This window comes from Ascaphus truei, chromosome 3 (assembly GCF_040206685.1).
Source record: "Ascaphus truei isolate aAscTru1 chromosome 3, aAscTru1.hap1, whole genome shotgun sequence".
NCBI lineage: Eukaryota > Metazoa > Chordata > Amphibia > Anura > Ascaphidae > Ascaphus > Ascaphus truei.
Window position 1 is genome coordinate 358,467,855 of NC_134485.1, and position 15,588 is coordinate 358,483,442.

At 42.1% G+C, this 15,588-nt stretch overlaps 1 protein-coding gene across 2 annotated transcripts; it reads left to right on the forward strand.

Annotated features, from left to right (window-relative positions):
• Nucleotides 1-7,632: 7,632 nt before the first annotated feature.
• LOC142490158 (uncharacterized) lies at nucleotides 7,633-11,569 on the forward strand. Of its 2 annotated transcripts, none has more exons than XM_075592031.1 (2): nucleotides 7,633-8,970; nucleotides 11,440-11,569. In XM_075592031.1, the coding sequence occupies exons 1-2, from the start codon at nucleotides 7,922-7,924 to the stop codon at nucleotides 11,567-11,569; spliced, it is 1,179 nt and encodes a 392-aa protein (XP_075448146.1). In that variant the 5' UTR covers nucleotides 7,633-7,921. The 2 variants fall into 2 exon arrangements, with proteins under 2 accessions (XP_075448146.1, XP_075448147.1); XM_075592032.1 differs by having other exon boundaries at nucleotides 7,691-8,953; nucleotides 11,440-11,516.
• Nucleotides 11,570-15,588: the final 4,019 nt, after the last annotated feature.

The following is a 15,588-nucleotide window of genomic DNA, read 5'->3' on the forward strand; positions in this document are numbered from 1 at the left end:
TTTAGACAATGTATGACATGGTGATTAAAGTATCAAGAGCATTTATTGGGTAAAACAATTGTATCTACAATTGGTGTAAAACATGAATTAATAAACAGTAGATGGACTACTGTTAGTAAATGAATATGCAGGCTTCCAAGCGCTTCTGCTAAATGAAGCCGTGCTGCTCCGCCAATGGTAAAAACCGAAATCCTACTCACCGTCCTTGAGTAGGACATGTGCAGTGGTACGGGGTCTTTTGCCAAGGGTTGCCGCCTGCTGTGGGGTGCCGGACGTCTGTTCGTGAGATGCGGGGAGATTTCCTGGTGTGCTCGTGGTCTCAATACCAGCCGAGTAAATTGCAAGCTTCTCCTCCGCTGACGTCACCGCCTGGTTGGTTCAGCTACGGTGTCCCTGGATGACCACAAAACCTTCCTACGCGTTTCGAAACTCCTATTCACGGGTTTCTTCGTCTGGGGTAGGGGCAGACTTGATTCACCTGGCCAGGGCAGCTGCATCGAGTAGACCACATGTTGTTGGCCCTATTTTTATATTACTTGCTGCTCCACTATCAGATGATCTTAAGCCCTTTGCATTTAGATAGTGATAGAGGAGACTGTAATGTGTTGTATCACGTACAGTGTGGTTCACGTAGCATCCACCCTAATTAACCGCCACTTTTTAAAACATGATTACTGGGGGGTATTCAACGAAACAAGTGGATTGGCTGCTCTACCCCACGTGCCAAAACAGGTAAGTATTTATTTAAACTCTGGTGCAAAGGGATAAACATTTATTCACATATAGTGAGAAAAGAATTCTCACTCAAGAGTCCCTATAACTTGCACTCTAAGTACATTTATTTTTAGGGGAGATGTAGTAATCTCCGAGAATATAAATATTCCCACATAGAGAATACTCCTTAAAATATAATTATTCTCTTATGTACCACTGAAAATACAAAAAGCAATAAAGTTTTATTCCATGATTATTGTTTTTTGTATGTCCAGTGTTACATAATGTAAGAGAATAATAATTATATTTTAAGAGTATTCTCTATGTGGGAATAATTATATTCTCGGAGATTATTACCTCTCCCCTAAAAATAAATGGATTTAGAGTGAAAGTTATAGGGACTCTTGAGTGAGAATTCTTTTCTCACTATATGTGTACAAATGTTTAGAACTGGGAGGTCCTACACAGAATTGAACCACCCCATTTTTAGCTTTGGAAGCCCCCTGCTTTTGGAGACCCTTACCTCTGAAGGTGATCCACAGCAGGGGAAACAAGGAGGAGGTTTAAATCTCCCATGGCACGTGGACTGATAAGAAAATGCAGCTCCCTATTGGCATGCATGCCACAGGAGATGTAAGAACCAGGAAGTCACCAGCATCATCTCCAGAAGTACGTATCTTGGCCACCAGTTGGGCTTCAGAGCTGAAAGTAACCCGGTTCAGCTTCGGGGATCCCTGTTTCTTAACCATTTTTTTTTAAAGTGACCCTAGGAAGGAATGCTCCTTTACGCTTAAAAATGTACTCTAAACTCTTTGCAGTTTCAGAAACGATTGAGATAATAAAGCTTTAACATGTGTTAACTTACTGTTGAAATGAAAACCATATTCGTTTTCACTTCACAATTTTCTTTTTTTAATGAAACTGAAATCCATTCCAGATGTGTCCTGCATATATATTTTCCATGACATCATGCAACACATAAAGATCAGAACTCTTGAAGACTTATGCATACCATCTGTCCGGAAAAATCATTACTCTACACTTTATCTACAGAGGGGTGTAACTAGACCACAAATAAATAGAAAGTAAAACAACATTAAAGACATTCATTATATTAAGCTTTGCAAGATGGGAAAAATAAACGACTTTAATATCATTTGTAATTCAGTTGCCTAAAACTGGAAATGGCACATTTGTAGCTTGTCATTATTATGAAATTGTCACATAGCCGAAGATGTCTTTGCAATTACCATTTATGTGATTACTGTGTAAATTTTAACTATAGAGATTTGTGTAAATATTAAGCAGGAAAAAACCCATAAGAATCCATGCTACTGTACTGTATGGTGTACACATTGAAGAAAAGTTACATTTTGCTTAAACTACCAGTGTTCCTGAACTTAATTGTTTCCAACTGTGTGCGTGATTTGCAAGATGAGGGCTCATAAATGGGAAGAGAATGGAGGGGGAGACAGCGGAGGTGGGTGAGAGGGGGGAAAAATAACAAAGAGGCTTATAATTGTTTTCTCAGCCATAATGTTTTTTTTTTTTAATTATTATTTTTATTTTTTTAAACCCATGATTGAAGCTCAAACATGAGGGAAGCTATTTATCAAACCTTCCCAGCTACAGAACTGATAAAAAAAAATCCAACTAACCGGTCTCCCTTCCCTTATGCAACCTCTGTTCACGGACCCTTCCTTTCCTTTTTATATGGAAAACTAGCAATCCAACCCCTGGACCCAAAAAGGGTTTCTAAGAGTCAAAGATATTCTTATCCATGGGAAGGACCTGTCATTTGTATCCTTACAAGCAAGTCACGATATTCCCTCCTCTGAATTTTTCAGATTTCACCAGGTCAGACACTATATCCAATCTATCTACAAACCAAACCAATCCCATGATCTAACCTTATACGAGGACTGGTGTTTGCATAAGCCCCTTACAAAGGGTATTAGCTCCAAGATATACCATAACCTAACCCCTATTAAAAGTAATCAAATCCCTGACAAGTACATGATTTCCTGGGATAAAGATTTAAACACCAGCTTGGAGCTCGATATATGGAAATGTGCAAAAAAAAGTGTGTGTACTTCAGCGCTAATGCTTAAAATATTGTAGCGTGTATTGAACTCTACCGGTGAAATACCAAAAGTACCAAAAAATAATAGGAAGGCTGCCTGGAACAATGAAATGGCTACAAATCACATACAAGAATAACAACAAATAAACCGGGGCCTACAAAGTCAATATCCGTGATAAACCTGACCATATAGCAAAGTCCAGTCCTGTTGAACTAGGAATCCTCTGCTGAGTCTTGATGGATGTCTCATACCATGTGGAAAGAAAACCAGAGACCAATCATAGCGTATAACTATAGGATATATACAAACTATAAAAATTGTATATACATGTGCATGCATATATACTACAAACCTAAAATGACTGTTGATGGACAAATACTGTAGGACTTACAGACCAACAAACATAAAACATACAAACATAAACTATCTCTAATAGACACCCGTAATGAGCCAAAAAAGATGACTTATTTATTTTAACACATTTAAAAAGTAATTAACATACACGAGTAGATGACTTGGGGATTCTGCTCCACATAGGGAAAAATTAAAACCACTCTTACAGAATGCCAAATATATAAGGGCACAGCAAAGAACTCTCCTCCAGGAATAGTGTCTACACCAAGGAGCCGGATACTTACACCAATGAGTGGCTGGTCCCGCTGTCGCATACACTGCCACCACAGATCATTCCAGGGGATATCACCCTCCAAACCGGACTCCCCGCTGTGTCCTCCGCTCGCACGTGTAGCTTCCGTGTATCGACTACAATCACTCTGCCAGTGTGCATGCGCATATCTCTTTACTCACTGAGCCACTCCTCCCTAACTCATTGTTTGTCTAACGCATACACCATTTTGTTTCAAAAGACATGGAATTGGGTAATATAAACCCTATAAGAGCGGTTTTGATTCAAGAACCTTATCATAGAAAAACGATGGAATTTTTGTAATTATCATTGGGGTTCATAAACATTTTCTCACCACTGTAAGTGTACCGGTACCGTCTATATTCTTCATAATTTTGAGATAAAAAAAATTGCCCACAGTATCACAGATATCAAAAGTAAGTTTGAGGTTGATGCTGTTGTGATTGAGAACATCAACAAACTGGTGGAAGTGCCATCACACAGGAACATCATCAATATATCTCAACCACAACAGCACCATATCTGTAAACTTAAAATAACCACTTCTCGCTCCCAACAACCCAAAAATATATTTTTGGCATAAGATTGGGAGCAAGTTGCCCCCATTGTGGTACCCATTACCTGCAGATATTTCTGTTCAAATACAAAATAATTGTTTCTAAGTACAAAGTTGAGTAATTTGTCAAGAAAGGTATCCCGATTAGCATTAGAGTCAGTACCCATTCAGAAAAAGTACTTAACAGCTTGAATACAATCCAAACGATGGATACCTGTATATAAGGCTTCAACATCACAAGTTGCAAGCAAAACATCTCGACCAACATTCAAAGATTACAATCTCAAGAGTACATACGTACAGGCAGTCCTCGGTTATCCAACGGAATCCGTTCTAGAAGTAGCGTTGGATAGTGAAACGGTTATATGGTGAGTCCCATGTTAATCAGTAGCGTTGAGCATTCAAGCATCGGATAACGCATTCCGGCATTAAAAAAATGGCCCATAGGGTTGCGTTGGATATGCCATTGTAAAGTGAAACGTTAGATAGCGAGGACTACCTGTACAGGCAACATCTCAACAATAGGCTTAAGGAAATTATCTAGCTATTGACAAATCGGTTAGTCTAGCCCTCCCATGCCAGAGACAATCGGTCTACCTGGTGGAGTAACACTATTTTTATGAACCTTAGGTAACATAGAAAGTCTGTGTTTCACTGGAAATTCCCCTGTAAGAAAAGTCCATTTTTTGATGATTTAATAATCTGGTCTTGGTAACACTATTTAAGTATCAAAAATAAAGTAATCTTAAATTCTACAGTGGTGTTATTAAACAATTGTGTATAATCACAAGGGGAGCATAGTGTGAAGATTCGGGGATCGCATCCCTTGCGGCGCAGTCCGTCCTCTCTACATACCAGTAATGCAGCGGCTGCTGTCTCCGATCCGCCCCCTGCTGGTGCGCGCCCCCCTGCTCTGTTTACAGAGCGCACCTGCTCCTCTTCTACCAGGTCACGGCCCTTAGCTCCGCCCGCTCAGCCGCGCCTCCACTGCGCGCGGCGTGCACGCGTGATGTCACGCAACGAGCTCCAGCTGAGAGTCAAGATTGCTATGAGCCCTTGTCTTCCTGCAGCCTATCCCTGCCTCCGCTGGGGCTGCGCCTCCACTCTGCCTCCTGCCTCATAGGTCACTTCCTGTATAAGAAACTGCTCAGTGCTCAGTCTCATTGCTGAGCATAACTTTGTGTAGCCTTTGCCTTTGTGTAGTCTGTCTTGTCCAGCCCAGTCTTGTCTTGTTCTCTGCAGTTAACCTCTCGTGTACCGACCTGGATTTCCATTTGGATTCTCTCTGACAATTGACCCCTAGTTTACGGATAACAACTACGAGTACCTCTCCAATCCCAGACCACAGGCTTATGGACTTCAACTACGTGTACCTCTCCAACCCACAGACCCCGGCAAGTATTGGATTAACCCTTTCTTCATACCCAGACCCAGCAATGCTACAAACCACCTTCTGGACCCGCCCCCGCTACTGTGGGTGTGTGGCGTAGTCCTTCCCACCTCAGTGCCGGGGTCAGGTCTTGTTTGTGGGGTCGCGCAAGCGTTACAGTATGCACAGCCCAACAAACATTGACCCCCTGAGGTGGGCCTAACCACAACTGCTTCTACTCTAGAGGGAAACATATCCCAAGAACCACGTCTTCCGACACCCAATCGGTATGCGGGTGAACCCCTAGGATGCCGAGGCTTTCTGATCCAATGTGATATCCACTTTGAATTAACCCCTTCTTGCTTCCCTACTGACAGATCTAAAGTGGCTTATATCATTGCATTGCTAACCGGAGACGCATTGGCTTGGGCATCTCCTATCTGAGAGTTAATGCCTGAACTCACGCAGAACTTTCTTTTCTTCAAAAAAAGGTTTCAGCGGGTCTTTGACACTCCTGGCCACGAGGCTACGGTGGCCTCTTCTCTTTTCCACATCACCCAGGGCCACCGGACCGCCGCAAAGTACGCTCTGGAATTTCGGACTATTGCCGCGGAAACCGGTTGGAACAATGAGGCTTTAACTGCAGCCTTCTGGCAGGTCCTCACTGACTCCTTGAAAGATCAATTGGCTGCACGTGTAAGACCCACTGCCCTGGAATATCTGATCTCTACATGTATACGGGTGGATCAACGCCTCCAAGAGAGACGAAGTGAACGCCAGACTACACGGACACCTGTACCTATATCTCTCTCTCCTACTCTCTCTCCTTCTTTTGTTCCAGTTCCTGAAGCACCAGACCCCATGCAGCTGGGTACGCACCAGTTGTCCTTTACAGAAAAAAAGCGCCGGAGAAGCGAGGGGCTATGTCTTTATTGTGGCCTATCTGGTCATTTCACAGAAAAAAGGTAAGGTGCAAAACAGCGCTAATGATATTGATTGAAATTAAATAAATGTTCAGGCAGCCAGGTGGATGACTGGTAGTACAACCAGTCAGGGAAGCAAAATGAGAAAAAAGGTTAAACCGGCGCCAAAGGGGGGTAAATACCAGACCAGTGGAGGGTGTGACAGTCCAAATACAGTCCTTGGGATGCTGAATAGTGATGATTTCAACTCAGCAGTGTATATGTGGAAAAAGAAAAGAAAAAGATAATGGTGCAGTAAATCAACACAGGGGGGGGGGGGGGAAATGCACAGATAATTTACAGATAATGACAAACAAGACATACAAACATGAAACAATAGCACGGCCTAAATATTAATAAAAAGCAATTTATTTGTGTGGAAAGTGCATGAACCGCATCCGGAGGGGTAAAATTACAACCCTACTCACAGAATGCTGGAAGGGTACAGGCAATGATCTGGTGCGTGCAGCTGGGCTCTCAAGATGGCGACCGGAGCACTTGGGCTGGCGTCTACACGTGACTGGAATGCCAGGCTGGTGACTCAGATGACGGGACCTCTGGGCGGACGTGACGTCACCTCCGTTGTAATTTCTCCACCGGCTCACAGGTCTCCAGTCCTCCAGTCCTCCTCAGCAGCCGCAATATCGCCGCACCGGTTTTAAAACACTTTTCAGAGACTGCAGATTTCTCCTTAGGAACTGCAGACTTCTTCCACACAGTGAAACACTCTAAAAACTTGGAACTTCCCAACGCGTTTCGTACGCATGCGCGTACTTTTTCAAGGGATGTGCTTGTCTAATAGTCTCCATGGTATATATACCATCAGTCCAAAGTCCTGGTTGGTTAATTGGATGGCATTAACCCCACTTAGGGCTAATAGATCACAGCACATGAACAAAGGCCTGTTGCTAATCAACATACATTACAAACATATAACATTAATTGGGATAACAGAAAAAAGAGAGGAAAAACATTAAAAACATTTAAAAAGACATTTAAAAAGACATTAAAAATATACAATGGCAGAACAATGAATTAATGACTTAAAATAGAATGACGCAAATAAATAATTATAAAAAGGCTTTGGGTTCAAAATCGATATTCATTCCTTTAGGGGAGAGAGTTTTAAGTTCATATATCCAGTAAGCCTCACGTATACTGGCCTGCTGGAGTCTACTCCCCCCTCTGGGGTTAACATCAACTTGTTCAATTGCCTGACAGATAAGACCCTTGGGATTTTGATCATGGTACAGAGAGAAATGGTGTGAGACACTATGTGTTTCCACATATACACTGCTGAGTTGAAATCATCACTATTCAGCATCCCAAGGACTGTATTTGGACTGTCACACCCTCCACTGGTCTGGTATTTACCCCCCTTTGGCGCCGGTTTAACCTTTTTTCTCATTTTGCTTCCCTGACTGGTTGTACTACCAGTCATCCACCTGGCTGCCTGAACATTTATTTAATTTCAATCAATATCATTAGCGCTGTTTTGCACCTTACCTTTTTTCTGTGATTGTTTGTTTTGTACAATTTGGTGTTAGCTGCTTTTATTTTATTTATATTTTATTCATTTTGAGTGTCATCATGAGCTCGCTGTTCATAAGATCTCGTCACAATGTCAATGTTGATCATATCTTTAGTGACCCTAACTCAGTCCAAGGTATAGAAAGTGTGACTGAAGATTTTCATCCAATACTTGCTCAGCTAGAAAAAACACTTATGCTAGAAAGCAAACAATGGTGGGAAGCCACCACACTGAGCAAGTATTTGGAAAATCACCGTATCCCTAGGGGGCTTAGGGTTCGGAAAAAACCCACCGGAGATGCGCATAATGAGGGCTTCATGAGGGAATGGAATGAAATATTAGACCAATGTTCGTTCTCTCTCATGAAGCTTTTGGTGCATCAACGGAGGAAAACCCTAGCCGAATTGGATGGCCATATATTAGATATGAAGATCCAATTAGATCCCTATAAAGATAACAAGGAGTTGCTCGCTCTAGAACCGACTATTAAGAAAAGGCTAGATCAGGCAGAATTAGAGATAGTTCAAATTAAACAACAAAAATTTTTTAGGGATAAACAAGACTATGACACTGGTTGTCAGAGAGATTGGGCAAAGAAATCTAAGGAGATTAATGCTATAAATGTAGATAATAAGAAACCCAATGTAACGATAGGATCCAAAGAATCCAATGCTAAAAGGAGCAGATATATACAAAAGGGAGTTAATAATGCCCCAAAAAAATCCTCTAGTAATGTACTGGTTCCCACACCGTTCGTTCCGGTTAAGCAACCTTTGCATGATAAAAATCTATATCTGCAACAAAAAAGAGCTAAGGAACGATATGATGCACTAACATTACCTCAATCAATTCCCATTCCGGTCAGCAATAGATATACACTGCTGTCGGATATAGGATCAGAGAGTGATGTGGAGAGCATCTCGTATACACCACTCCCCACACCAGCCATTAAATCAAATTTCTCTTTTTTAGAGTGGAGGAAGGAAAGAGATCACATCTTCCCAGAGGTGGAAATAATCAAACATGTATCAGAAATCCAACCTCCACTAAACTACAAAAAAAGAAAGACAGGACCCGAGGGAGAAGAGGAGGTACTAGTAGAAATCGGGTAAAAACTACAAAAGAGTATCCGAATATCTTTAATATAAGTCAGTACCAGCTCACCGATATTGAGAAAAAAGTACTCAACAAAGGGCTTAAGTTTGCTCCAGTCTGTGGACCAAATAGTTTTAATCTCTACATAGATGTTCACAAATTTGCCCGCAAACTCGCCCTGAAAAAATATTTTGCTAGGGATAAAATTACTAACCAAACCAATCCCATTCAAGAGGTACGCAGCACTGCGGAGCCTCAAGAAAAGATTTTTAAAAAAGCATCCACGTTCTATCCAAAGTTCGCGCAAGGACATCTAGTAAGCTCCTTTGTAGAAATGGTCAGCATGGATCTAGAGAACTCATGTAGAACATACAAAATCAAAAAAGATAATTTTAATATTAAAGAAAAAGAGGCAGTCCAAGATCTGGAGAATAATGACTCGATTGTTATCAAATCGGCTGATAAGGGTGGGGGTATTGTGGTCATGGACAAAGAGTATTATCTAAAAGAGTCCATGAGATTACTGGGAGATGAGACCACATACCTCCCCCTTAACAGTGACCCTTTGGTGCATTTCAAAGCCGAACTGGGAGAATTGTTGACTTCTGGTGTAGATAGTGGGGCATTGTGTGAGGATGAGTTTAAATTTCTATCTGTTCAGTTTCCACGTACACCGTTATTTTACTTTATACCTAAAATTCACAAACATTTAACTGCACCTCCGGGGAGACCTATTATTTCTGGTATTTCTTCCCTCACTTCAAATCTTTCACAATTTATAGATCACCATCTTCAACCTATAGTCACCGGTGGTAGATCCTATTTGCGAGACACGACACATACGCTACAAATTTTAAAAGATCTGAAATGGCAGCAAGGATACATTCTTGCGACAGCGGATGTAACATCCTTATACACAGTTATTGACCATCATCAAGGATGCCAGGCCGTGTCTCGCAAACTGGAACACTCCAGTGGCTATTCACGCACTAAGAGGGATTTCCTGATGGAAAGTATTTGGTTTATCTTAACACACAATTACTTTACCTTCAATTCCCACTATTACATTCAGAAATGTGGTACCGCCATGGGTACGAGGTTTGCTCCTAGTTATGCCAACTTATTTATGGATAGTTGGGAGGAGGAGTTCATTTGGAACAACTGTCCACTAGGAGCAAACCTGGTGCTCTGGCGGCGCTACATTGACGATGTGATTTTCATTTGGTCAGGCACTCAGGATTCTTTAAATGATTTTTGCACATATTTAAATCACAATCACCTTAATTTAAAATTCACCTGTAGTTTTAGTACTGAACACATTGACTTTTTGGACCTCCACATATATGTCAAAGATGATATATTGCACACAAAAACCTTTTTCAAGCCTGTGCAGGCAAATAACTATGTGCGCGCGGATAGTCACCATAATCCACAGTGGCTGCGAAACATTCCAAAGGGACAATTGGTACGTCTGAAACGTAACTGTTCAGAAGACGAGATTTTTAAGAAACAAGCAGAAGATCTAAAACAAAAATTCATTAATAGAAAATATCGAGAGGTTGAATTAAATGAGGCTTTTGATCAGGTAAATGAGATAAATAGGGACACTTTACTTCAATATGAGGTCAAAAAGAAGGAAACAATAAATACACGTCACAACCAGGTAGCGTTCATCACTCAATACAATGAGATGGCGCCAAAAATTAAACAAATTATAAATAAGCATTGGCCTATTTTATTACAAGATGAAATATTGGCAGATATCCTTCCAAAAAAAGCCAATATTATATTTTCTAAGGCAAATAACTTAAAATCTAAATTAGCCCCCAGTTGTCCGGTGAACCAAAAAAAGCAGAAACTAGGAGGGAATGTAAAAGGTTTCTTCACCTGTGCAAAATGCGTAGCATGTTCATTTAGTAAAAACTCAAAAAAATTTACATCTAGTGTTACTAATAAGAGTTACCCTATATATAATTTCATCAACTGCCACTCTACATATGTTATATATTTATTGCAATGCCCTTGTGGCTTGCAATATGTGGGCAGAACAGGGAGAACATTCCAGAGACGTGTCTATGAGCATATTTACAACATTAAAAAGGGCTTAGTGACACATAGTGTCTCACACCATTTCTCTCTGTACCATGATCAAAATCCCAAGGGTCTTATCTGTCAGGCAATTGAACAAGTTGATGTTAACCCCAGAGGGGGGAGTAGACTCCAGCAGGCCAGTATACGTGAGGCTTACTGGATATATGAACTTAAAACTCTCTCCCCTAAAGGAATGAATATCGATTTTGAACTCAAAGCCTTTTTATAATTATTTATTTGCGTCATTCTATTTTAAGTCATTAATTCATTGTTCTGCCATTGTATATTTTTAATGTCTTTTTAAATGTCTTTTTAAATGTTTTTAATGTTTTTCCTCTCTTTTTTCTGTTATCCCAATTAATGTTATATGTTTGTAATGTATGTTGATTAGCAACAGGCCTTTGTTCATGTGCTGTGATCTATTAGCCCTAAGTGGGGTTAATGCCATCCAATTAACCAACCAGGACTTTGGACTGATGGTATATATACCATGGAGACTATTAGACAAGCACATCCCTTGAAAAAGTACGCGCATGCGTACGAAACGCGTTGGGAAGTTCCAAGTTTTTAGAGTGTTTCACTGTGTGGAAGAAGTCTGCAGTTCCTAAGGAGAAATCTGCAGTCTCTGAAAAGTGTTTTAAAACCGGTGCGGCGATATTGCGGCTGCTGAGGAGGACTGGAGGACTGGAGACCTGTGAGCCGGTGGAGAAATTACAACGGAGGTGACGTCACGTCCGCCCAGAGGTCCCGTCATCTGAGTCACCAGCCTGGCATTCCAGTCACGTGTAGACGCCAGCCCAAGTGCTCCGGTCGCCATCTTGAGAGCCCAGCTGCACGCACCAGATCATTGCCTGTACCCTTCCAGCATTCTGTGAGTAGGGTTGTAATTTTACCCCTCCGGATGCGGTTCATGCACTTTCCACACAAATAAATTGCTTTTTATTAATATTTAGGCCGTGCTATTGTTTCATGTTTGTATGTCTTGTTTGTCATTATCTGTAAATTATCTGTGCATTTCCCCCCCCCCCCCCTGTGTTGATTTACTGCACCATTATCTTTTTCTTTTCTTTTTCCACATATACACTGCTGAGTTGAAATCATCACTATTCAGCATCCCAAGGACTGTATTTGGACTGTCACACCCTCCACTGGTCTGGTATTTACCCCCCTTTGGCGCCGGTTTAACCTATCTGGTCATTTGGCGTACCACTGTCCTTCGCGTCCGGGAGATAAGGTATGATGGAATGTCTTAGGGTACCATATCTTCTTGTCCTCCTTCCAAGGAGAATATGCCAAAAAGGATCCTTCTCCCTATCATAATGGAGGGTACGGACTTTCATACTTCTGCACTTGCCTTCATCGACTCTGGGTCTGGAGGAAACTTAGTGGATCAGAACTTTGCTATAAAACACCGGATTCCGCTGCTTAGGAAGTCCACTCCCATAGGACTCAAAGCGATAGACATGCCGTCCACTTCAACCTGCCTTCATCTCCCTGGAGACTGCGATATTTACTCTTTCCACCAAGGATGGACACAAGGAACAAATATCGTTGGATGTCATTCATTCACCATCGGTGCAGGTAATCTTGGGTCTTCCCTGGTTACAATTGCATAATCCTGTAGTTGACTGGACTGATAAACTGCCTATACGATGGCCTGGTGCATGTCCTATTCCTTGTGCTCCCCCTTCTCTTTCTCTTGCCGTTTTTGAAACCACTGATACTCTTAAGGGTCCACTTCCTGAGGCTTATATTGCATTTCTTGACGTCTTTGATAAAGTTAGCTCTGAAGTCCTTGCCCCGCATCGTCCCATTGATCTCATCCCTGGTGCCATTCTCCCGAAAGTCAGATCCTATCCCTTGTCCATTCCAGAATCCTGTGCTATGTCCGAGTATAAACAAGAGACCTTAAAGAAGGGATTTATAAGAAACGCCACCTCACCTGCTGGGGCAGGCTTCTTCTTCGTAAAAAAGAAAGATGGGTCTCTCCGCCCCAGCGTTGATTATAGAAGTTTTAATAAGATCACCCAGAAGAACCGGTATCCCTTACCACTCATCTCAGAACTGTTTGACCGCTTACAAGGTGTCTCCATTTTCTCCAAGCTTGACCTCCGCGGTGCTTACAACCTTATATGCATCAGGGAAGGAGACGAATGGGAAACGGCCTTTAACACCCGCGATGGCCATTATGAGTATCTAGTAATGCCTTTTGGACTCTGTATGCTCCTGCGGTGTTTAAAGAATTTGTTAATGAGATTTTTCGTGATGTTCTCAATTTGTTTGTCATCGTGTATCTTGACGATATTCTCATTTTTTCTAAATCCCTGCCTGAACATATTCAGCATACCAAGCTGGTACTCTCTCGTCTTCGTCAGAATCATCTTTATGCCAAGATGGAGAAATGTATGTTTCATCAAAGTTCTACTTCCTTTCTGGGCTATATAATCTCAGAGAGAGGATTCGCCATGGACCCTCAGAAATTAAAAGCAGTATTGGATTGACCCCAACCTACATCGCTTAAAGCCATCCAGCGATTTATTGGCTTCGCCAATTACTATCGTAAATTTATCCATGGATTCTCCACTCTTGTGGCTCCTATTACCACCCTAACCAAGAAAGATGCCGATCTTTCCTGTTGGTCTCCAGAGGCCTGTTCTGCTTTTGAATCCCTGAAGAAAGCCTTCACGTCCGCCCCCATTCTGCATCACCCCAACCTGTCTCTTCCTTTCACATTAGAGGTCGATGCAGGGGCTGTGCTCTCTGAAAGACGTTCTCCCCAAGATCACCTACATCCATGCGGTTATTTCTCCCAAAAAAATTCTCCTGTGGAGATCAACTATGACGTTGGTAATGGAGAACTTTTAGCGATCAAGATGGCACTCCAAGAATGGCGACATCTACTCGAAGGTACCGAAAAACCTATTCTTATTATTACCGATCACAAGAATTTATTGTATATTGAGGGCGCTCGACGCTTTGGTTCCCGTCAAGCTCGATGGGCCTTATTCTTCTCAAGGTTTAATTATGTAATTTCTTATATTCCTGGTACTAAGAATTTAAAGGCTGATGCATTGTCTCGTCAATTCCTTTCCGAGGACAAGTCAGACGAAGTTCCCGAAACCATTCTCCCTTCTAAATTCATCGCTGCTAACTCTTTCGACATCTTGGACAAGAATCTCAGACGCAGGTATCTGAAGTACTGGAGGTTCCTGAGGGCTGTCTTTACGCGGCAACCAAATTCCGTCGAACGATTCTCAAGTGGGGTCATGCTACCAAATCAGACGGTCACCCTGGGATCCGAAGAACCACCGACTTAATCAGACATACCTTCTGTTGGCCCGAGATGTTGAGCGACATTAAGGAATTCGTTTCAGTCTGTGCTCGGAATAAGTCCGGTCGACAAAACCCTACTGGTCTGCTACATCCGCGTCCCATTCCGGAACACACCTGGTTCCACTTATCAATGGATTTTATAGTGGAGCTACCTATTTCTAATGGTATGAATACCATCCTGGTCATCGTGGATCGTTTTTCGAAGCAGGCCCATTTCATACCCCTCAAGGGCCTTCCTAACTCTGCAACTCTAGCTGATATCTACATCAAAGAAGTATTTCCTATACATGAGGTTCCTGTTTCAATTGTATCTGACCGTGGATCACAATTTGTATCAAAGTTTTGGCAAGCTGTTTCTCAAAGACTCAATATCTCGCTTCTTTTTTTTTTTCTTCCGGTACCACCCGCATACTAATGGACAGACTGAAAGGGTAAATCAATCGTTAGAGCAATATCTAAGATGTTTTGTTTCTGATACACAGGATAATTGGGCTGATCTCTTACGATGGGCTGAGTTCGCAACATAACTCTCTTAGGAACGAATCCACCCAAGAGTCGCCCTTCTTCGTCAATTATGGCTACCACCCTAATTCTTTTCCTATTTCTTATAATATCTCTGGAGTTCCTGCTGCTGATACCAGAGTCAATGCTCTTCAAGAGTCATGGAATAAGATTCGGAGAACTCTCCAGGAATCCGTTCGGAGACAAAAGACCCAGGCGGATCGACATTGTCTAGAGGCGCTCAGGTTTAAGACAGGAGACAAGGTATGGCTCTCATCAAAGAACATCAGACTAAAGACACCTACCTTAAAATTGGCTCCCAGATACTTGGGACCATTCAAGATCCTGGAACAGGTTAATCCTGTGGCGTACCACCTGGACTTGCCTCCCTCTATGAAGATACCATCGGTATTCCATGTCTCTCTTCTGAACCCTGTCAAACAGAGTTCCAGGTATCCTGATGTTACTCCCCTCCTTCCCCTGTGTTGGTGCATGTCAAGGGGAATTTGAAATTCGCTCTATCATTGACTCAAGAATCTCCAGAGGAAAGGTGCAGTTCCTTGTACACTGGAAGGGTTTCGGTCCTGAAGAACGTTCTTGGGTCTCCAGTGACCAGATCCGCGCTCCCGGAATACTCAGACGTTCCACGCCAGGTACCCAGAAAAGCTATTTATGGATCGTCCGGAGTTCGATCCTAAAGGGGGGG